The 24187-nt window shown below is 36.0% G+C and overlaps 2 protein-coding genes across 2 annotated transcripts; both read left to right on the plus strand.

Moving 5' to 3' along the window:
- The first annotated feature begins 4801 nt into the window (after positions 1-4801).
- LOC119784983 (cysteine and glycine-rich protein 1-like) lies at positions 4802-12562 on the plus strand. The gene is made up of 6 exons (XM_038287322.1): positions 4802-5103; positions 8758-8867; positions 9303-9471; positions 9562-9691; positions 9770-9866; positions 12197-12562. Exons 2-6 carry the CDS (start codon positions 8759-8761, stop codon positions 12271-12273), a joined length of 582 nt encoding a protein of 193 aa, XP_038143250.1. The 5' UTR covers positions 4802-5103; position 8758; the 3' UTR covers positions 12274-12562.
- Positions 12563-15628: 3066 nt separating this feature from the next.
- phlda3 (pleckstrin homology-like domain, family A, member 3) lies at positions 15629-18531 on the plus strand. The gene is made up of 2 exons (XM_038287315.1): positions 15629-16364; positions 17601-18531. Exon 1 carries the CDS (start codon positions 15936-15938, stop codon positions 16326-16328), a length of 393 nt encoding a protein of 130 aa, XP_038143243.1. The 5' UTR covers positions 15629-15935; the 3' UTR covers positions 16329-16364; positions 17601-18531.
- The last annotated feature ends 5656 nt before the right edge of the window (positions 18532-24187 follow it).

The raw sequence follows: 24187 nt of genomic DNA on the forward strand, positions 1-24187 counted from the left end.
ATTCAGATAAGTCATTTTTTTTCTTAAAATGAGTGCATTTGTTCTTGGATTGAGCAGGTAAAAGATACATTTTGCCAATGGAACAAGACTATTTACATTTAAAAAAAGAAAACATAATTGTATTGTCTTATTTCAAGTGCATTTTATCTAAATATCTTATTTTAAGAGTAAAAATACTAATTCCATTGGCAAACTCTCTCATTTACCTACTCAAATTAAGGGTAAATGCACTTAATCTAAGACATTTTTACTTATTTCGAGATCGTTTTTCCAATGCATACTGTAAACATGAGATGCTCTACTATTAATATTTGGCACATTACTCACCTATCAATCCTAACATTAAACCCAGGGTGACTCCTCTGTTTTCTTCAGCTCTAAACAGATAAATAAAAACTGTAAAACTTCTGTAACCATAAAATCAACAAAAATCCCACATGATCTGTTGCTTTGTCCCTGTGTTTCAGAAAAATGGGAAGTGACTTGTGACAGAGGATTATGGGAAGTGGTGTGTAAGTGTGTGCAGTGAGTGTGTGGTTTGAGTAGGGTTGTGTGGGTTGGAAGGGGTAATGACATAGCTAATCTTCAGATGTCCCCTGAGGCATGTCCCCTCTCTAGAGACAGTCGCTGTTTTAACAAAGGGACACTTGTGTCCCGGTCACTAAGGGGCAGACTTAGGGGAGATTTGGGTTTACGCTTGTTGTCTGAAGCTACAAGTGTAGCCTAAATAAAATCTCTGCATTTGTGTTGGATCAACACACTAAAGTTACAAACATAGCTGGTTAATCAATGTCAAATTTAAAGGCACTCCGAGATAATTTAGACCTTTTTTATGAGCTTATCTCTCTAGTATAATGGCTCTGTCTTGTTTATGAGTTACCGGTATAGTCTCTAACTTTGTTTGACAGTATTGTTACCACTGGATGGTGACACTATACCACATCCTGTTTTAAACTGTATCCGATGTGTAAAACAGGCTTCACACAAACAAGTTGTAAATCAAGTAGCCAGTAAAATACATCAGCCACAGACAAGATAAATCATATGAATAAGTTTATTAGTGGGTTTATCTAAAGTGTTAGATTTTGTGCTTTACAAAATTGAAATCCAGCTCTTCAAAATAAGATATGAACAAAGTTACATCTTTTTCTAATTTAAAAATTAGTTCTGGATTGTAACAGTTTAATGCCCGGACTCTTTCAGACAAATCAAGAAACAGAATATCCCAATAGAGAAATACTTAGTTTTGCATGTAAAATCTGGAAAAAACATGCTGATAAATTAGAACTTTTCTCCTTCTTAATTGAAGAACCTTCTTGAATCCACATTTGCTCATACTTACCTCAACTCATACAAGGTTAAGGTAACTATTGACGACATATCAATCTAATAGAGGCTAGCCAAATAAGGTGCAACTTTTTTAAATTTATACTTGAAATTTTTACACCTTTTTTATATTTGATTAAAAAAATCTTCAAAGCCCTTAAAATAATTTAGCTTTTTGTGCAATAGTGTAATATCATTGACTGGATTATATTTTAAAGGGGAGAGGCAAGTGTAGGCAAATTAAAATATTCAGTAGCGCACATTTATTGGCACATTATTATTCACAAAACACTAATGAAGATATTTTCATTGTTTTTTTTTATTCTTCATTAGCCTGGTATGAAAGTCAAGGAACTTTTCGTTTATAATAACTGACTTCAAGTTTGTCTTTTGTTTTTTGTTTTTTAAATCAAGAACATTTCCCTTCAATACATGCAAAAAGAAACAACATATCCAAACTATCAATTCAAATCAAATAAATTCAAGGTACTTCAAAATGATTAAATTCAGTTTATTTCTTTTTTAGAGCCAATTCACGACACATATAATCTCAAATTTGCAGAGAAAATTTAATCAAATTATCCAATTAGATTGATTTCTACAGTATCTAAGAAAACCAGCTGATCCTATCGGTTTTTGACCTACTAGACACACACTTCGCCTGGCTCTGTTGTGCTTGAATACAGCTTCATGTTTTTGAGATATAATATCCTGTTTGTTTAATGTCCTAAGTGATTTTTTTTATGTGGTTATGTTTTGAGTAAACAGGGAACTAGAGAGTTTCACAGCACCCATTAGCTCTAAATGTTTCAAGATCTGTCGTCACTAAATGTCACCAATAACTTAAAGCCATAAGTTTTTCTCAGGTTAAACAGAGTGTAGCAAATAGCTTCCAGATAAGATGAACAAAAATCCCTTCATCCACATGCACAGTCCGTTTCTTCCAGTACTGATGATAAAATTAAACAATAATTAAGGCCCATACAGTTTGAAAAAGAAGGCGGCCGAATCTTTTTAAACAGAGATATCAAATCTGGATCCAGATCCACAAGGATTCAGACACTTTTCATGACAAACATATTCTAACCAAATGAGCAAGAAAAAAAAGGGAGAAAAAAAACCATTCCAAAGGTTATTAATCCTTTAATTTTCACAATGACCACATGAGGGCAGCAGAGACAAACTATTGCCATGCTTTTATTGCTGGTCCTTAGGGTTCTTGCTCAGCCCACCACACCAATGTTTGGATAATTTTTTCAACTTTTACACCATTTGTTAAGCCTTTTGAGAATAATGTTAAAGTGTTGTAACATTTGGTTACCACAGCTGGTTCTTAACACTAAAAATTATTGCAAGATAATAAGAAGTTGGAAAACAGTATATGTCATGCACTGTCCTTTCTACCAAGCACTCTCTCTTTTCTTTAGCTGGGGTTATAATATCGACAGTATAATCAATGCTTTTTATGCCATTATTTACAGCTTGCCAATATTAACAATGAAATGTCAATACTTTTTGCAGATGATTTAATTCAAGTTTTGTATATTTCATTTTATTTACTGTCTGTGTTTTGTGTTTATTTTTAAATCTTAAATATAATATTTTCTTTTTGTATTCATCTGTTGTGAAATAAATGTTTGCAACTTAAATACAATAGAAAACTGATAATGTTTCATTTTATTTTAACAAGATGCTTCAGTGAGCTTCTCCTCGTTCCTTCTCATCCATTAAGCAATGCAACCTTAGCCTCTAAATGTCACTTCATGTTGTGGTAATAAACTTGGAGGTACTTCAAAATGACATTGTTGATTCATCAGATTCCAAAGGTCAGTTTCTAAACAGTCTCTTACAAATTAAGCATCTGTATTACAAATAATATCATACACAATATATAGTTGGTTACTGTTGAAAAATTTTTAGCTTAGAGGAAAAAACTAATAACATTGCTCCGTGGAACTAAGAAATGCTTAATTTTTTTGCCCAAACATAAAGGTAAAAGAAAAAAAAATGCACATGCACAACCCTGTACCCGCTCCCGAGAGGGAACGCCTATCAATCGCGTGCAAGAGTGTGCACGAGCCCATTCCTCCTCGTGCACGCTCTGTTTAAAAGTTGCTGTTTGCATCACTCATACAAGCTTACTTTCCAAAAGAAGATTTGCAATTTTCCCACTATGTCTGACTCACCAGCGCTAAGTAAAAATGGAGATGAGCACGTAGTATGGCCTTATGTAAACATATCACCAGAATGACTGACAATTAGGAGGACCACTTATTTTGATCATCCACCCAGAAAAACAACATCCTCCTCTATACCTTTAATATAAAATAAAAATAGTGTCTAAGCCTTCAATAGCTAAACACCACCCAGTTGAACATTAATGTGGACCTTAAACTCAATTTAAATTCAGAGCCTACAGTTAGAACAGCTGACCTCCAGCCATTTCTGCTCCATCCTTGTTTATTTTTGAGCCTTTTGCATGTTTTAGCCTGTGTACCAACAACAGATTCCCGGAAATGCATGTTTATAAGACAGAACAGTGTTTCATTAATAACTAAACAAATTAAAGTATATGAAAGGTGGAATATATAAATAAAGATAAGGCCACAACTTTGATGTTCCACATTGCTCTTTGGGGGGTGCCAAATGCTGTTTTCTGGTCTTTGTAAGAGGAATAACCAGGCAGTTCTTATCTTTTAAGGGTAGGGTGCTATTCCGGGCAATACAACCTCATGTCAAAACAGTTCTACAACACACCTGTGAAATAAAATCTTTAGCATGTTATTGATTCCAGATTGAACTTTCTTACAAAATGTATTCTTTCCAAGCCCTTCTTGCAACTTGCTAAACAGGCATCTGTTTAATTACTGTATGTACAGTGTTTAATGCAGTCAATTGTGTATCAGATATATAAACGGAGACTAGGATACACCCCTGAGGAAACCCTGTGTCTGACAGCGTTTCACCAAACCAAAATGAAAAAATTATTATTTTTTTTTTCATGCATAGGGTTGAAAGATATTAATAGGTTATTTGATGCCCTGTGCTGGTCTGAGCATCCTGAGGATTGTCTTAGCTTGTATGTGTTAATCTATAATATAACCATGGCAACCATCTGGGTTCATAAAGAGGTCCTTATTTTTGACCGGAATATTGATTAATATTTGATTTAATAATTTCTTTCATTTTATAAAGTGTAAACTGTAATCAATGCAAACCACTGCTATTAAGATGATTTAAAGTTATTTACTGCAGGTAAGATATTTACAAGTCATTGGTTCCTAACAGAACCCCACCCTTCAATCTGAACTTTCCTTGACATTAAGACATAAAGACTTGGATTTATGAGAAAAAAGGGACACATTAAGACACCTTCAGTAACTTTTTAGGGTTAACAGGATTTTACATTTTGAAAGACAAGACAGACCACTGCCTCTCTTAATCACCTCTGACCCCACCCACTTTTACTCTAATGTCTCTCTGGCTTGGCGAGTTACCCAAAAAACTTCCCTCTTCCTCAGTGCTTTGCACTCTTCTCTCACAACAGGCGAAGTTTTTGCCTTTCAATACATCTGGACCAACATAGAAGAGAATTAACAGCTTTTTGCTTTAACCTCCACCACTGGGAAATTCAGGGAATCAAATTCTCTCTTAAATCTAAGGGTAGTTACTGAGTACCATTTTAGACGACTGGTTTCCTGAACACACCCTCTGGCACCGAGTCTGCATTCAACTTGATTCTGTCCTTCAAGTCAGACCAACATCTACTGACTTTAGGTGAGTAATGCTTTTTAACGCACATCTATTTTCTTTTTTTTTTTTTTTAGCTTTAAAGACTTTACAATATCTTAATGATGCATGATGAAAAAAACCCACAAGACAATGTTATTGTTAAATCCACTGGAGAAAACAGGAGCCAATGTTATAAATTACAGGAAATAGTAAAAGAGTTCTATGACCTACATCAGAAAAATATAAAGCGTTGAGCAAAGCGAAGAAGTCTCTTTAAACTCATACAAAGCCACGTGTAGATTGTGAACTTCCTGATTAGTACCTGTTATTTCTTCCTGTTTTACTAGAGCATTCCCATAACACTGTCTGCACAGCTACGTGTCCAAACCTGCAGTGTTAAACCAATAACTTGTTTCAGAGTGTAACACCAGCATGATTCTCTAGATCAGCATGAGCCTCTGAGTCCCAAATTGGATCCACTTATTAATGACTGAATGAACTGCTCTGCATGGCATCACTTTCTAGTTACCCAGTGGTTGAGGTCAGTTGTGTTGTACTTTGTAGCAAAAGTAAGAAACAAACCCTACTTGTAGGGTAACTGACCATTGGAACTCAATTCTCATCTAGGTCCTGTAAGATTTCCTCAGATTATTTGTGGATCTTAATCATCAGCATTTTGGTACTTCAGGTGAATAAAGTTTATATAGCAACAATTCAAAATGTAATCTTAGGCAGTTTACAAAAACATAAACCATCCAAGACAATTGCAAACATTCAAATTATCCCATTTTTAAAAATATGCAGTTTGTTTTTTTTCAAATGCTTTAAGACTGTCGGTAAGAGATTTCTGCTGATTTCATGTTCTAAATTTTCAGCAACTTGTCTCCCTAAATTAGCACGAGGCAACAGCTGAAACTTAAGCTAATAGATGATTAGTTGGGAAATTTGGGTCTCACAACGGCAATAACAAGTACTGTAGATAGGTGACATAAAAAAATTACATCAAAGTAGAAATAATATAAAAAGAACAACAATTGTAAGTTTATGTGAAGAAAGAAATAATATTGTTCAGTTAAATAATTTTTAATATCCTGGTAAGAAAAAAAAGAAAGGAAAAAAAACGGGGGGGGGGGGGGGGGGGGGGGGGAGAGCAAAGAATGGGCTAATGAGCTAATATGGAGCAGGTGTGAATAGAACTTACTAGAAGGAAGCCAAGAGGAAAGGAGACAGGCACAAGGGGGCAACAGAGAGTAACTAAAGAAATACCAAACTGACAGAAAACAACTAGTGAGACACAGAATTACAAACTAAAATAAACATAAACAGAAGGCAAAACTCTGACACCTCTTTCCCTTTCATAAGTGACTGTATACACTTGTTTGTTGATCTCATGCAGCCCATGCTATTTGGTTAGCAGCTTCATATCACTGGTAGAAGTCACTCATGAATATTGTGTTCTGGAAAGACAGGTCAAAATGGTGGCACTGTTGCCTTGCAGTGACAGTCCTGGGTTTAACTAGGGTCTTAATGCATGGAGTCATTATGTTTTCCTGTGCACCACAGCTATTCTAGAGTGTAAAAGCACCCTCGTAAGCTGATGTCTTTTTTTGCTTTCATGTTATCATGAACCTATCGCTGTCCTTTAACTAAACTCTCATGTTGATGACATAAGCTGCATTTTATTCTCGCTCTGAGGGTCTGTGGCTGTAACTGTGCTCAAACTACTACTTTACTGCAACTACATTTTCTATGCAGGAATCCCAATACTTTCTGTAGAAACCTGGGTATACATCAGTTCAAATGCAAAAACTGCTAATTTCATTCAGTATTAAAGTCGTTTAACCAGTAGAGAGAATGAAACTACCTAGCTCCATAACTTGTCTTCCTTCAATTTTCTAATTTGGGTTTCAGGGTAAGGCCACCTCTCTGGGGTGCAACTAAAACAACATAATGTCAAACCCAAACAGGTTATTTGGGTTTGGGTGTCTCAGTGAACATTTGGGGATCACAATCATTTACTTGCTGCAGAGTGAGAATTAACCCGTGAAGATTGGACTCACCTGGTTCATTGTCTGGGCAGAACAAATCCATGACATAGATAACTTGTTAACTGCAGATCCCCCATCTCTGTCAAACTCTGACTGGTCAAAGACAGTGGACATGTTATCACCAAAAGTGACTGAATTTTGCAAAGTGGGAACTACTGCTAACAGGTAAACTTCACCTTGGAGTGTTACATTAACTTCAGAAATGGGGTAAATGTCTCAAATAAACACTTCTCCTACACATGTAGCTAAGATGAAAAAAAATCTACAAGACTACATTCAAATCAACAGCTTTTTATAAATGTAATTCACCTTGACATTATTATAGTTCTATTCAGTGTGTGTGTGTGTGTGTGTGTGTGTGTGTGTGTGTGTGTGTGTGTGTGTGTGTGTGTGTGTGTTGGGGGGGCAAGCATTATGGCACTTAATAATCTTTGCTGCACTTTAAGTGAGTTGAAAGGGGGGGGGGGGGGGGGGGGGGTCAAGCACTGGTGTCACTTTTACCTCTTGTGCACTTTACTTGGAACTTGCTGCTACTAAGTATTGTACCCCAAACACAATTTCTTGCCTTTTTTTGACAATGACAACAAATTCTTGAAACTTCAACTTATCTGGGTTCATTGTGGAAGAACTTGCTCTGAAAAAAGAGGAAATTTGCTTTGGGTGATAGGAAATGACTGAAGAGTTTTTTAGGAGCTCTGAAGCCTTAACTGATTAAAGGAAGTAACATTTGCTCCAAAATAGCTACACGCTGGACTTTATCTGTCTTAAATAAACAGAAAATACAGCGGGACAAGACAGACAGTCAGGAGATGATGTGGACAGAGGGGTGGTGGCGGGTGTGGGAGGGGGGCTCAGGAATGCGGAGGTGGATACACGAGGATTGATTGGGAGGGTCATGTCGGGAAACACACGGGGTGGAAACAGGCTGCATGCCAGAGTCTTAGACTTTCTGAGAGGCTTTCAACTTCCATGCTTTCACATTACATTCACACTAACTGTGTTTGTTTTCCAACAGAGAAACTTTCATCTGTTACCGTTTAGCATGACTTTTCTTTTTTTACTCTCCAACACTGGTTTGGCTTTCCTTCACAGAAGCCACAGTAAACTGAGAGACGTTCAATTAGAGTCTTGAATAAAACCAGAATTACAAAGAAACAGATGTAGAATTCAAAATGTGTTTCATATAAAAAATGAACTATATTGTCAGGGAATTTATTAGTCCTCTAATCCAGCTGGCTTTCTTTCATCAGGTTATTTCTTTCCTCTCTCAGGTATTGAAATTGAGTATTTAAGAATTTTATATGGAAAAGGAAATTACATGTTAATTGTTCAAAATATTTGAAGTCTTTCCAATAGAGAGCAGTTCAGTTAGTTCTGTTTGGTTTGGTTTTGTTTAGGTAGCTTATTATGTTCAAATGGCATCTGGAAACTACCATTTTACTATGCGGTTGCTTCTTTTAATTTGCAAGTTTCTAATCATTTTCCTTCATAGATGTTTCCTTGTGTGCTGGAACATCAATATTTCATTTCGTTGTTTTATTAGTGTAGACTTATTAAAATCGTCCTGTTGCAGGGTATTTCTAAGGTACAATTATTAAACTGATAACACTGTAGGTTTTGAGAATTAATCTAATTTGCTTTTATTTCCAAGGATGCCTCTGGGTGGAGGAAATAAATGTGGCCGCTGTTCAAAGACAGTTTACTTTGCAGAGGAAGTCCTGTGCGATGGGCGGAGCTTCCACAAGTCCTGCTTCCTGTGCAGTGAGTAAACATTATGCATTAAAACTGATTATCTTAGTTATTACACTGAATCACATTTTGTGAGGTATTAAACACACATGGAAATTTGAAACAGATATTTTCTTAAAACACATAAAGGAAAACAAAATTATGTATTTTTTGCTTTTTTGAAGGATAAAGTTGCCTCTCACTCTGAACTTTAGACTTCAAGCTGTAGTTGCAAAATCGGCCCATCAGTTCAAGGAGTTCTGAGTAGATAATTGTGATATTTGTGTCCCCGCTTTGTTATCTAACATTCCTGCAGTCGAGTTTAGATGAGAGCATGCTTTTCCAGAAATGCTTTGCCATATAAGGAAGACGTTTGGAACTTGTCTAAACACCCTTAAACAGCACAAATATGCAAACAATAATATATTGCATTTGTTCTTGTCTGTGAATGTCAATATATTTGTATAGTGGTGTGTGGGAAGAACTTGGACAGCACAACTGTAGCTGTCCATATGGATGAAGTCTACTGCAAGGCATGCTATGGCAAGAAATATGGACCAAAAGGCTATGGGTATGGTCAGGGTGCCGGGACCCTCAGCATGGACAAAGGAGAATCATTGGGTATTAAACAGGAAATGTGAGTAATACTCCCACACACATTTAATTACTAATAACTAGCCATTGAGGGCTCTTCGTTATTAATAGTTTTCCCCTCCTTGTCTATCAGACCTGCCCCTCATCGCCCAACCACCAATCCAAACCCCTCTAAGATAGCACAGAAGTTTGGAGGGTCAGATAGATGCCCCCGGTGTGGCAAGGCTGTCTATGCTGCTGAGAAAGTGATTGGAGCAGGAAATGTAAGAAAACCTCACATAGGCAAACCATCCACATCCATATGTTGACCATTTGAATAGTGATTTTTCGCTTCTTTCAAGTCTTGGCATAAGATTGGATGTTTCACCTGTGCCACATGTGGGAAAAGTCTTGAGTCGACCACACTAGCTGATAAGGAAGGAGAAATCTACTGTAAAGGTACTGTATAAGCCATATATTCAAAATTATGAGAAAATCAATTTTATCCATGTATGTAAATCCATAACACTCTGGTATGGAAGGGATACTTCATTCTTTAAATGGTTTATGATGGAACATCTTGATCTTCTTCTTTAGGCTTATAATCAGGAAAATAGTCACTGAGCTTTAACCTAAATGCAACATAAAGCAGGTTTGGACCTTAACTTTTAAAAGAGCCACTTTCAGTCTTACTGAATTTATAAAAAGTTTATGAAGGGAAAAAAAGAATAGTCATGAAGGATTGTGCATAATGATGAAACATGAGAATCTAGAGGAGAGAAATTCTTGAATTAGAAAATGAGAACAAATGTACTTCTTCATCAACTTCAACCCTTTAAGTTTTTGTTAGGATTGTAAAAACAAGGGGGGAAGAAAAGAGACTATTCATCTACTGGATTAACAACAAAAACTTTAAAAAGTTGGGAGGAATCAGCAACAATATGTGTTGGTAATGGGCTTTTAATTACAAAGACTGAGTCCCATCTTAATGAGAAAAGTTGCCACAATAAGCAGTTACACATATCAATACTTTTAAAAGATGCTTAGAGCAGAATAAATACTGCCCAGTTATAAAACTCACTGACACTCATCACATTTAATTAATACGCACCACTCACGTGTACAATATTTTTGTTTTAAATATGTGATTGTAATGAGTACATTACAACAGCAGGGGGAGCAATAACACAGCAGGTCACTGTAAAAACATATCTTGCAGTCTATAAAAATTCTGGACCAGCTTTAGAAAAATAGTATCTTAATATAGTACATTAATGAAGAATTTAATAAAAATAAAGAAAATTATCCCATCTATATCTAAAGATTATTGGTCTCGATGTTGGATAAGCTATAAGCAAACTCTTAAAATTCAATGTATTAAACATTTTTATTGAATAAACTTTTTGAAAATTTCTAACAGCCTCCTAAAATCTGCAGTTCAAATGTTTTGAGGCATAGCTAAATGTGTGGGGGAGTTTTCGCCTAGTGGTTAAGAGCAGTGCACTTGTGCTCTGAGAAGGTCTCAAGTACCCGGTTCGATCAGCACATCCTGCACTCTGGGGCTCCTGAACTAGACCCTTAACCCCACACTGCTCTCTGGACGCCACACAATGGCAGCCCATTGCTCCCCGAGGGGATGGGTTAAAATGCAGAGAGTGAATTTCCCCATTGTGGGACAATAAAGGGATTTACATTTATATTCTGTTTTCACACTTGAATTAATTTATTAAGGTTACAACATACATTTTAATACCAGACAATTATAACCTAACTAAATACCGGTACAAGTTAAAAATGCTATTCAATTCAAGCTTGCCCTATGTGAAAAGCAATTATTACCTCTTAAACCTACTGGTTAAGTCACCCATACAGGTAAAAGAACTTGCATCAAGGGTTAGTAATAATTACAAAGACTTGGCGATTTTGACCCACTCTTCTACATAGAATTGTTTGATTTAGTCACCAAGAGGATGTTTAAGTATTCAAGGGAATGATACAGCATGGCAGGCTGATTTAAGTCCAACAATTGCAAGAAAAACCCAAGTAACCTTAAGTATAAAGGGGAAAAAATGACTAAATCTCCATCTGTAGTTTCTTCAAGAGAGCAGAATTATGGGTTGAATCTGTTATATCAGGCCCTCCAGGTTCGTATACAATTAAACTTTCCTAAACCATTACAACCAGCATTATGCTATTTTTTTAAAAGGTGTGTTAGTTTAAAATAACATAGTCAAACACCTTCTATAATGTCTCACATTTCATCAGCAAAACAATTGTCCCCTATAATCTTGGGGATCATAAAGTCAAAAGTTATTTTAGCACTAGAATATTCATACAGATAATCATAAAAAAAACTTCAATTTTATTTTATATTATATCAGATTAGATTAGATCAAATAATATGGTCCCTTTAATATAAAAGTAAAAAATTATCCAGACATTGTTTTTTCTACCATAAGCAAAGAGGCACAAATGTTGGCACTTATGCTTTAATTCTTTTAACAAAAAATAATTTTATGACAGTTTCTAATTTCCCTTCAGAATTTTTCCAGGTTACAGAATACAAAGAATAGAGTTTTTGATTAACTTCTTGAAAGGCTTTCCACATCATTACCAGGGGTGCCTATCAATATGACTGATAGAGGAAGTGACAAGCAAATTCTCTGTTTTGACTCCATTCAGTTAAAGGTTTTGTTTGACGCATTTATGACTAAGCAGCCTTCAGTCGGCGATATGGCAATGCTATTTAGGAGTGGAAATTGATGACACTCTCTTTCTACTTCCAACAGCCTGTTACGGCAAAAACTTTGGTCCCAAGGGATTCGGGTATGGACTAGGAGCCGGAGCGTTGGCGCACACCCAGTGAGGTCCAGTGTGGCATGTCTGCTTCACGCTAAACTACTTTCCATGCAGACGGCAGCTGCTACAACTAATCTGGAGGAGGCATCCTTCATCCAGCACTGCATTAGAAAATTTCTAGAGATCACAACACAAAGATTGAAAATGTTTTTTCCTCTTAATCCACCACTTTCTGAAAATCTAGCAGAGTATGATCAAAAAATAGATCAATTTAATCACACTATGTCTATTTAATCAATCTCTTTAACTGTACACTGACTTGTGCTAATGCTTTAACTTCATATTTAGCAGTTGAAACAGAGAAACAGACTCGGATGATTACTTTTCAGAAATAGTTCAGTGATAAATCAAATAAAGACTCAGTGTCCTCTTTCTTCAAATACAATTATATGCTATAAAAAAACAAAAGGCATGTGTTTTTGCACAAGTTCATTGAAAGAGAAATACAGAAGCCAGGTTGTTTACGTGAATTTATATTTAAAAGAGATGCCACTTTACATTTTATTCATTTTTCTCATAACTCAGTAGCACACCTCATGCTGCTCACATGATAAAGCTTCTATATTGTAAAAATTGGAGAATGGCTCAACATGTCTATTGTCAGACTGCAAAATATGTAAAAAATTAAAATGTCCTTTCACTCTTGTAAGATGTTTGTATTGGATATTTTTAAAACCTTCGTGTATTTTTTACAGTATTATTTGTAGTATTACTCAATGTGCTTGATTATCAGGTGCAACTCATAAAATAACATTTTGCATTACATTGCGACTGTGTCTTTTTTTTCACTTTCTTAAACATTTTAGAAGAACATTTTGATACATTTAGGTACAAAAAATATGATTAATGATAGAGAACATCCAAGGAACTGATCAGGAACTAATGGGTAGTTGATCAGTACTTAGTGGGGAATACCCAGCCCATGCAGCCTTATTATGGGACTAAGGCTTAAGTTACCTGGGAAACACAGGAACTAATGGGCATTTACTGAAGAAACAATCATTAATCAAGAACTAAGAGGTAGTTACCACAGAAATCAAATAGGCAATAATATATAACTAAAGGGTGGTTAACAGTACTTATTAGGGGACTGCTGGTTAATTACTACAAAAACAGGGAATAAACCCTACACCTGTGAGGTCACATCTTATGAAAATCTTGCCTCCTGTCAATGATACTGCTGTCAGAGAACCAGATTAATGCCTAGCCATTATTTTATGGATTTTGTAGAGTCAAGAATCATACCAAGTGTTTACTGAGGAACCAGTAATTACCTTAGTAGTATCTTCTGTTCTATTAACTAAAGTTTTGAGTACCCTAAAGTAACGTGAAACATCATACTGACTTCTTACTAAGAAACAATTCAAAATTTTAGCTCAGAATATAAAAAACAACAAGATCAATCACCATAACTATGCAGGTGACACATAGCTTAACATCACAATATTACCAAGTGACTATGACCCCATGGAAGCATTGGCAAAATGCTGAGAACAGATCAATATAGAGATGTACCAATTTTGTTCTGAATGAATAAAAACAAAACTAAGCTACTGAATTTGAGATCCGAATTTAGCTCACAGCTTCAGCTGCTACAGCTAGAATCCACTGATTATGGCTGAAATCTTGGTGCCATGATGGACTCAGATCTGCACCTTCAGAGGCGCATAAAGACAGTAACTAATTCAGCCTCTAATCACCTGAAGAGTATTAAAGGTCTAATGTCCAAGCAGGATCTAGAAAAAACTCATTCATGCATTTATTTTTAGTAGAATTGACTATTGCAACAGTGTCTTCATAGCTTTGCCTAAAAAGTCCACAGGACAGCTGCAGCTGATCCAAAACACTGCTGCCAGTGTTCTCACTAGAACTAAGAAAGTAGAGCACATCAGCCCAGTTCTGAAGTGCTTACACTGGCTGCCTGTAGCTCAGATAATAAACTTTAAAATCCTTCTGTTAGTCTATACATCACTGAATAGATCAGCACCTCAATACATAACAGATTGGTTGTCAGTGTATCAACCTCCAAGACCACTCAGGTCTTCTAGTTTAAGCCTACTCTGTCCACCCAGAACTAGAACCAAAAATGAAGAAGCAGCATTTAGTTCCTATGCTCCACTTATCAGGAACAAACTCAGAGAGGACTGTAAAAGTTCTATAAAAGGCAGAGTCATTTTTAATCAAAGTTAAAAACTTTCTATTTTTATTGTTTTATTCATTTAAAACAAATTTAATTGTCTTTTTAGTGAATTGTGCTATACAAATGAACTTGCCTTGCCTTACTTTATCACCTGACTACTTAGTTCCCTCAGTTCTCCTGGTCTTCCCTAATTGTGTGTGCTTAATTGTAAAAGGTTACCAACATAATGACTCATCTCTGTTTTCATCTAACACTCCACCTCTGTGCATTAAAAAAATTGCTATTATGATTAGGAAGCTTTAAAATATATAAGGTATTAAATAATTCATTCATGTAGATATCAGTGCTTGTAAATATTAATTTTATGAGAATGTTTATTGATACAAGAAGTTAATTAATGGCAATGATGATTGATTTATGCCCCAGAACTCAAAACGAAGTTTTATCCACTATACCTTTTATCATCCGCGTGCCGGACTGGAGTTGTGACAGGCAGCGCAGGCCACAGGCGGCTACGCTCTACCCCTTATATTCATTCGGCTAGCTAATCTGAATGTTCGAGAGTGAGATCATCTGTGGTTGTAGCACTAGACATCTTCCAGGCATGTGAGTAAAACTAGCAGCAGTTCAGCGGACAGGAAGAATGAATGGTAGCTGGCGCGCACGGATGACGTCATACACACTCCACTTTGTTTTTAAAAAACATAAAATAAAAAATATAACCTCGGATGTCTGGGGGACAGTGATTCGCCTACATGTTATGAATGCTGGCGTACCATAAAGAATAAATTATTATTTTAGTTTGTGCCTTCAACTTGTTGCCCATAGGAAGACGTTACTTGGATATAAAAAAAACGAATATCTTCAGAACAGCTACATATGACACCAAACTAATAAGGGTTCAGTAGAAGATGATGTAATAAAATAAAATCAAGGGGCCAATGTAAAAAAAAACGGTGTTCCCCTTTAAATATATGCGTCTATTTGTTAGCAAAGGCTGTAGGAAAGTATAGTTAGTCTTTATTTAGAAAATATGGATGTTTTGCTCGTGACTTTTCAAATATCATCTGAGGTTCTGGTGCCTAGTATCCGCTTTCGGCCCCCCTCAGTGAACATTGGTTATTGCCTGGCCACCCTTATAAAAAAAATTCTGGCTACGCCTCTGTCATTAATGAAGCAGTTTTAGTAGCAACACACTCAGAGTGTTGGAGTGAGGGCGACTGTGACGAACCCATTACCATTCACACACCGACTCTCACGCACGCGCATCACGCAGAGGATTCATAAACAGCCCGGATATTTTACCGTCACCAGTGAGGAGGCGGGGAGCAGCAGCTGGAGCAGGAGAAGGTCCGCAGAGGAGCCGGGCATGTCCAAACATATCTGAGCAGACCGGCCAGCCACCTGTCACTGAAGAAGCTTATAGGTTATTATCCTTACAGTCAGGCGGCCTGAAAAAGTCGGTGTTTAAAATCAGGTTAATGGATATATCTGCTGTAGATTGCACAGTGTAAGTCTGAGTTCAGGTCATGTCCTTACCGGTCAAAGTGATTAGAGACGGGCTGTTGGAGAAGCGCAGCAGCGGGCTTCTCCAGCTGTGGAAGAAGAAGCGCTGCGTCCTCACGGAGGAAGGACTCCGTCTGCACAGCTGCAAAGGCGGCGGTAATAACACGCAGGGGTCGGCGTGGACATCCGGGGCCAAGGAGTTACTCTTCGAGCGCATGGAGACAGTGGAGTGTGTGGAGTACAAGAGAGGAATGGTGTACTTCACCGTGGTGATGGCAAAAGGAAAGGAAATAGACTTTCGGTGCGCGCAGGAGGGCACCCTGTGGAACGCGGAGATCGCCTTGGCTCTGGTCCGGTACAAGAACCAGCAGGCCCTCTTAACCGGGAGGAACCGGTACCTTTACGCAGCGCATTAGGCAGCAGCGGGGAGGATGAGGCGCTCTGGCTGGAAGGTAAGTTTTAAAGTGATCAAACTCGAGTCAGTGGTTTGAAAGCTTTAAAGAATAAAGACAATCTGTGATTAAAAGATAAGGAAATCATTTAAAATTGTGTTTAGACTAAATTTAGTTTGATCATTTTGCATCTGATCAGATTTGTTTTAAGGACCAGAGCTGGAGTCGATGATAATTAGTGAGATAGAAAAGACCTTGACCATACTGAGATTTTTTTCCAGGGGCCATATGGGCAGCTGGCCCATATCCCATTAAATTGGGATGTGCAAAGTGTTAATGATGTGATGATAGGTAAAAGGAGAGGCTTTACTACATATAGAACTGGAGAAAAATCTGTTTAATTCAAAATTTTTCTCAGGCTCCTAATAGTGAGAATAAATTTTAGCCTTCTGTTAAAATAACTAGTTTTAAATTAAAGTACAACCAGTACTGTGCATAATTCCTCCTCACATCATTTACTCTGATAGCTCCAAGAGATATCCAGGGGTCTAAATATCCTTATAATCCTCCTCTGGCCTTTACTAGAAATCAGTGGTTGATGTATTTTATTTTCCTAAGAATTTCATACATGCAACTAACCAACAACATCCAATAGTTTATAAGAAAACTCAGAAATTTTGGAATAAGTTAGAACATTTTTTTTTTATATTTTCTCACTATGTTCCCACTGAGTGCACCACTGGAGTGTTTACATGTTCTGGTCACTCCCAGTCACTAAACTCAGTGTTGCTTTGCGATGGTCATCAGTCTTCTGAGGACACAAACCACTCTTACTTGAGGACATAATTACGATGCAATACGAGCCTCCAGAATAACATCTGCTTGCCTCTCCCTCAGCAGGCAACAGAGTATTTTTAAACATACACTCTGACACACATAGCCTACACATAATTATGTTTTACCTAATTGCTGTAAAATATAGGGAAACAATGTTTATTTTCCCAGTTTTCAACATCTATGTCCTATTTTATTTTTTACATTTTTTTTTAGAGAATTCTGTCTGAAACCTCAAGTGAACCAAGAGTCTGAAAGTTTGAACTATGAGCTCACAGATCAGGAATCCACAGCCGTGCTTCCTTAAGCTAGCTTGCTGGAGCCCAATGCCCAAATTAACTGTGTAGCTGTGGTAACAGTGTAAAATAAGTGAGCACACTGACACAGATCGTCAGTGACCCGAATGTTGAAAATATCTCTAAGTAGTTGACCCTAAAATTGTTCTCTGTCTTTTTTCTTTAGCTTCTCTACCTCCTGAGTTCGGAACTTGTCAAGGGTGAAGAAAGACCTCCACATCTATTGTCTTATCTCTCTGCTACACTGTATCGTGGGATACCTAACAGTGACTATGGATCATAGGACCAAAAGCACTCTGATGATTTTACGCGGAATGACAGTGTTTGTCTGTCATGACTTAAAGATGCCTAGTCACGTACTATGTCTACACCAATAACCATATGTTCATATTTAAATAAAGCAATCAACCTGATAGTGATTGCTTAGTGTCTTTTGAGCCTGAAGAGAATTATTCCACCAGGCGAGACACCAGCTATCATATTTTGTTTTAATTGCTACTTGTGTAATATCCCTTTTGATATGATTTTTTGTTTTTGTTTTCGCTTTTTCACACTTACAATTTCTTTTAACACATCCGCTGGTAGTTCCTTAACTCCATTACTTCCTTGTTTACCCATTCATGCTAAACGTTGTACCTCCGGTCATGTGGTGTTATTATAGTAAATACATGAAACGCTCTCATCCGTTAACAAATGGTAAAAATAAAGTGTAAAATACAGAAATAAAATATATTAAGCCAACAGGGCACCACGGTTTAGAAATAAAAAACATTTGTATGCAATCTATGTGAGATAAGTGTAGAAATCCATAAAGTCATAGTACGTGACTCAGACTCCTTGAACCGTTGGAAGACTCCTGCATGTTAAAAAGCATTAAAATCAAAGTTTAATACATTTTACCTTTTGTGCCTTACTCTTTAAAAGATATCACTCCAAACATCAATAGAAATGATTTTGACATAGGAGTAAGAACGGCACATTTTTGTTACAGACTGAACAGATGCATGAAGTTTAATATGAAGAAGAAAATTGTTGCAAATTCAAGTTTACTGATATGATGTACAGTATTACAGATAAATAAAGTCATTCTTAAAAGACTTCCTCCAAAATGTTGTTCTTTACAGTTGTTTTCATAAGTCTGTTAGAATGAAAGGTTTGAAGAATTGAGATGTGTATAAATCCTTTAAGATGAATTATGTCTTATAATGTTTAACTGAAGAACCAATAATACAAAACTAATAATTTTACAGGAAAATTTAAAGAAATGAACTGGGTGTGAATTTTTTTTTTAATTATTTTCTCACTCAGACTGATCTAACTTGCACATCTAACTTTCTGTCTGTCAATATGCCATTAGTTTTATTTGCAGAGGTTCTCTAAATCTGTTAAATGTAAAGAAAATGTTTGCCCACGTCTTTCAAAAGGTGACCCCACATCCTTCTAAACAGATTTTATTTTGGACTCTATAGAAATCATTTTAGTATTATGGAAAAAATCATTTTGTAGTTCAAAAAAAACTTTTAAACTAATCCAAACCAGACATCTATTTAAACATTCTCGAAGTTTTTTCCACTATGACAAAATGCCATTTACATCTGAAGAAAGCAACCCAGGAGCACGAGAATGGCGCCACCATGTTTAGCTCTAGTACGCTGTTCTTTATTCAATACTGGTCTAAAAGTTACAGCTTAGTTTCTTTATAAATCTATCAGGTCTTTCAAATTGTATAATGAGATTTAATCCAGGCCTGGAGGTGTTCTGCTATCTTAGAAACTTCCTTCTTTGTCTGAGCATATGGACACACTTAGAGTTGTAAGTTTAAATTGCTCTGTGCTCCTCACAGGCACAAAGACTTAGACTGAGACTAAGATGTATTTTATTTTAGACACACAAGTATAAACAAAAAGAAATTTCGTTAAGTACAGCTCTCTAGACTATTTCATTTTTTAAATTGCAGGTAAGCAGCAGTGATAAAAATATTGTGATGAAAAAAGTGGTGAAAACATATGACTATAGTTTTTAAAGATATATATACAAAAATAATATATACATACAAAGATATAGCTACTATACAGGAAATGTATTTCAAGACATGAAAAAAGCAAATTTCTTTTATATATATATATATATATATATATATATATATATATATATTTTTTTTTTTTTTTTTTTTTTTTTTATATATATATATATATATTTATGTAGAGACCAAAATAAAATCATAAGTGGATAAAAACTGTTTTTATTTTTTTAGATTTTTTTTTTAACTACGAAGTTAAAGCAGGAAGAAGTGTCTTGGTGGCCAGATTGCTTTGGTTCCCTACTTTTGCCAGTTGTTTATGGTTATGTTCACTACAATACAATGTTGAATAATGTCAGAAAAATCATAAAATGCTGGTTTACCTCTACTTTAATTCTATTAGATTCTCTATATTTGGAGGATGTGAACTTAAGACCAAAAGATGAAGATAAATCAAAGGTTGCTTCAGCAAGCTTTTAGTTCGAGATGGTGTACATTTAAGCAACCTTGTTCTTTTTATTTTACCTTTATAATATTTTCTGTCTTACCTCCTGCAAGACTGATAATTTATCACTGTCCCAAATTTTGCTTTAAGTATCAGAAACCGGCGATTTTTAAATGGATATAGCCAGTTTTTTTTTTTTTTTTTTTTGCTACCTAGACACAAATCATTTCATTCTAAGCAACCACTGCAGCTTATTTTACACTGACTTTTACACTCATTGCTAAGCTCATCTGTTTCCAGGCGGCAACTTTGCCTCCAGATATTCCAACATTTGTCTGCATACGTAACAATGGAGAATGTGGAGTTGCATGTCCGATGGAGTGAGAACATCTTTGTCAGGAGCTGTATGCAGGAATAATGAGGAGCAGTGTGAGCCAGAGGCATGTGCATGCAAAACATCCACTCATGTCATTTTCACCTATAATAGAACACCCAAAATAAAATTCAGTAGTACAAAAGAATCAGTGTACTGTTTTTTTGCAAGACAGAATTTTATTGTTAATTTAAGGGTTGTTGTGCATGTGAGGTTTAGTAAAGATTTTTGAAACTCTTTTGCGTAGGAATGTGTGTGGGTTTTTTTTCTTTGGGAATGAAGGCTTGGCTGTGCTTTGACTTCTGTTTTTGCTGTGGAAAACCCCTATGCAAGCCATAGCGAATGAGTCAGCAATGAATAAAGAGCAGCACAAGGAGCAGATAGTATTGTGGTGCTGTTTGAGAAACAGGTACGAATATGTGAACTTGTCTTTGATTAATATATAAAATGTGTGCTCTGTTATCTGTGAGCAGTATGTTCTTAAAATTGTGCACTCCTCTGAGATAGGGTACTTTCACATCTATGAATTTTTAAGATCTTTCTGCAGGCTAGACTAAGAAACCTAAAGGGCTGTAGCAAGCAGTTACATAAACTAACACATTACATTACAGCCAGAGGTAGATAGTTATTAGTGCCATTCGGTTCATCTTCTTAAAAAAACAAAACATGCAGGATTTACTGCAAAATAACATTTCTGGCTTCACTTTCCACCTAGTCTCACTGAATGACAATGAACCTCATTATGACCAAAAATTCATAGGGCCTAAATATCCATTTTAAGTCAGACTTCCTGTTTATATTCAAGCTTTAATATTTCAGTACTATTTTCTATCTGCTGTTGAATTAGGAGTAAGTTGTTGAAATACACCAGACAGAACATGCTGCTTTACCCTGTCACAGCACATTACCCATTGCAGTTATAGTCGTATGTAAAAACATGACTTGTAAAAGCATCTGCGTAATTTTGTAAATTTGAAATTATGTTATTTGGTCTTTCTTATTTTAGTCTATAAAATACAAAATATTTGCATGTTTTCTGTTTGAATCAAACATTTAAAATATTTTATTAGGTTTTAATTTTTTATTCCTTTCTATTTTTAATTGAGAAATTCTTTTATTTGCTATTTCTTTTACCTTAAACATGTGCAGAATAACAGCTACTATTAGATAGTAATTTAAAGTATTCTATCCCTCTCTAGTGACAGATGAATGATGGTTTGTTGACCAAGGACTCTACTAAAATACTATGTGTGCCTCTTCTACAATGTTGAGCCAGTAGAGGTCCCTCTCTCCCTTATATAACAGGAAACTTCTATCATATGAAGACCCCATGCAATAAAAATGGGCCCCTCACTGATTTCTTTGGTTTAGATTTTTCAGTCACAGATGTCAGCTCACATAACCAAGATAAATAAGAGCTTTTTGAAAATAGCCATTTCATTCATTGGAAGGAAAAAAAAGCAAATAAACTAGAAAAGCACTCTGAGACCGCAGATCTCTTCCAAGCAGCTTATTTTGCCCCAAATTGTGAATTACACCTATAGCTAAAACTCATACATGATCTGAATAATTACCAAATTTAAATGAGATATTCTTTCCAACGAGGCACATCTCTGGTGAAAAAAAAGAGCCCATAAAATCTGTTAATAAGTTTTCACAATATTCGCTTTTTTGTCTGTTTTAGTCTTCAGTAAAATATCTTCGGACTTTTTGAGTCCTGTGCTGTTCCTGTTAATAGTCACTGCTGCCATGGGCAAATAATTTGGCTCCTTTTCCCGCCAAATATCCCTCACTCACAATGTTAAAGAATCTTGAAAAAAAATCCTGCCTTATGATCATGATCTAGATCATCACCAAAATTTAACGAATTTGGTATGACGAACACCTCTGATAAAAACTTTTTTAAAATCCATCCATAACTTTTCAAGTTATCCTGACCTGTACACATACAGACAAACACACACAAATTCTCCTAAAAACATAACCTCCTGGGCGGAGGCCACAATCTATTTGAAAAAGCTTTTGGCTCTTAAACAAAGTAAGTTATTGTTCCAACCTTTGTGACAACATTTCACAACAATCATATTAAAAGAATGTTGCTAAAATCTTCTTTACGTTATTTTCTTAATTCAGATATTTGGAGGTTTAAGTGTGATCTGACTAGCAGGACATTCTCTTGTAGAATTATCTGGTAGTGAAAAAGCATTTTTCTTTTCTCCAAATGTTGGTTGTTGCTGTTCCAAATGTAAAAGGAAGCATGCTATCCAAAACCTTCCTCCATTTTTCATTTGAAGATTAACTTTTTCGAGGCGGTCAGTAGATCAGCAGGAATATTGTAACTTGGAACTTTTACATGGATAATATTTTTCCCTGCCTCCTTCTTGTGAAATCATGAACACTGACCTGACAAGGTAAATAGGGCCTGAAGTGCCTTTATTATGTTTTGGTTTCTTTTTAACGTGCTTAACTCAATGGCTACCTCTTGGAGTATTTTTTGCATCCAAGTAATCCAATCCTGAGAAGGATCCACACTTTTTCTATTTTTTATTTTGTGTTTTTGGTTTACGGCTACCACTGTGGTTTCTTACAGGTCTCACAAACCACAGTGTTGAACCATTGTGAAATTCATTTTAAACACTGAGTTCAAATTTTTTTAATAAACATTTAAAATCTTAAAATTTGGGACATCGTTTGTCGTTGGACAGAGTACTTTGAAGACCTCCTTAATCCCACCAACACGCCAGGGGGCTTCGGGTCGGGTTCTTCCATCTCCGGTGCTGAGGTCACTGAGGTGATTGAAAAGCTCCTCGGTGAGTACTCAGTGTTTAATTTGAATACAGGGTTTAAAAATGCATACTTTTTTTGTTTGTTTTTTGCTTTCTGTATATTATGTGTACTCTCTAAGCAAGTACATTTTTAAAACTTTAATCATGTTTTTATAAATAAAACCAAAGATTGTTGATTAAAATATAAGTTCTTCATCCTATACACATTTATGCGGTGCATTAAAAACCTAAGAAAATTGTCTGTATCACCCCCAACACTAAAAGGAACATTAAGTACATTTAATCACTAAGTAAATGTCCAACTTAAAACTCTTTCCAAGTTAATTAGATGTGCTTCCATCCACCTGTTCTAAGTGAGGTTTAGAGTCCATGTTTTGCATGGTTGATCCTGGTTTAGCAACACAAAGCTGTGTGAGACAAATGGATTGAACAAGATTACCCTGAAAGAGAAATTGTCTTATCTAATAATAGCCTCCACTAGAAAAAAAAAAGGGTGCCAGACAATGGGTGGTACAGTTAAATAGAGGGGTACAAAACAACCAGGCTCATCTCCTATCTGTCCAAACCCTCTTTGTCACGCATGCTGCTCTTTCTCTCCTACAGTATCTTGGTAAGGTCTCTATGTGTTCTAAAGAAAATATTGTGTTGTTTGTCTGATTGCATACATTTGGTGTTTTACTAAATATTTGTTCTGAGAAGATGGTTCTCCTGCCTGCAGATTGGTGAGATAATGTTTTTCTTGCTCATAATGCAATTTCTATCTTTGTATCTTTAAATGGAGCTTTTGTCTTTCTGCTGTGACTTCATGTAAATATTTACCATAAACAACAGAGCTATATTATAGTGGAATATTTTAATAATGTATAACTTTATCAGAATTGATAGAGGGATGTTCTCCTTAACTGCAAGTCTCGTTTGGGTTTTGCCAAGTTAGTCGCACCACAGAGGATTGTTACTGTAGCTCCACTATTAGAGAATCCATGATCCAGGCCGGGCACCAGGGCCCCCTCCACAGCTGTTTGGTCTATTTGGGGAGACAGTCTAGTCCACTCCAAATTCCTATGATACAGATAATCATGAAGGGAAAGATGGGGATGAAGGACATAAGAGGAGAATCAGGGAGGGTTTT

Source organism: Cyprinodon tularosa, unplaced genomic scaffold, assembly GCF_016077235.1.
Source record: "Cyprinodon tularosa strain WSP-4 unplaced genomic scaffold, ASM1607723v1 ctg239, whole genome shotgun sequence".
Taxonomy (NCBI): domain Eukaryota; kingdom Metazoa; phylum Chordata; class Actinopteri; order Cyprinodontiformes; family Cyprinodontidae; genus Cyprinodon; species Cyprinodon tularosa.

Coding starts and splice junctions, on each gene's coding strand:
- LOC119784983 (XM_038287322.1), top strand. CDS start 8,759: ATGCCTCTGGGTGGAGGAAATAAATGTGGCCGCTGTTCAAAGACAGTT. Junction 8,868..9,302: donor CAAGTCCTGCTTCCTGTGCA/GTGAGTAAACAT, acceptor ATATTTGTATAG/TGGTGTGTGGGAAGAACTTG. Junction 9,472..9,561: donor TTGGGTATTAAACAGGAAAT/GTGAGTAATACT, acceptor CTTGTCTATCAG/ACCTGCCCCTCATCGCCCAA.
- phlda3 (XM_038287315.1), top strand. CDS start 15,936: ATGTCCTTACCGGTCAAAGTGATTAGAGACGGGCTGTTGGAGAAGCGC.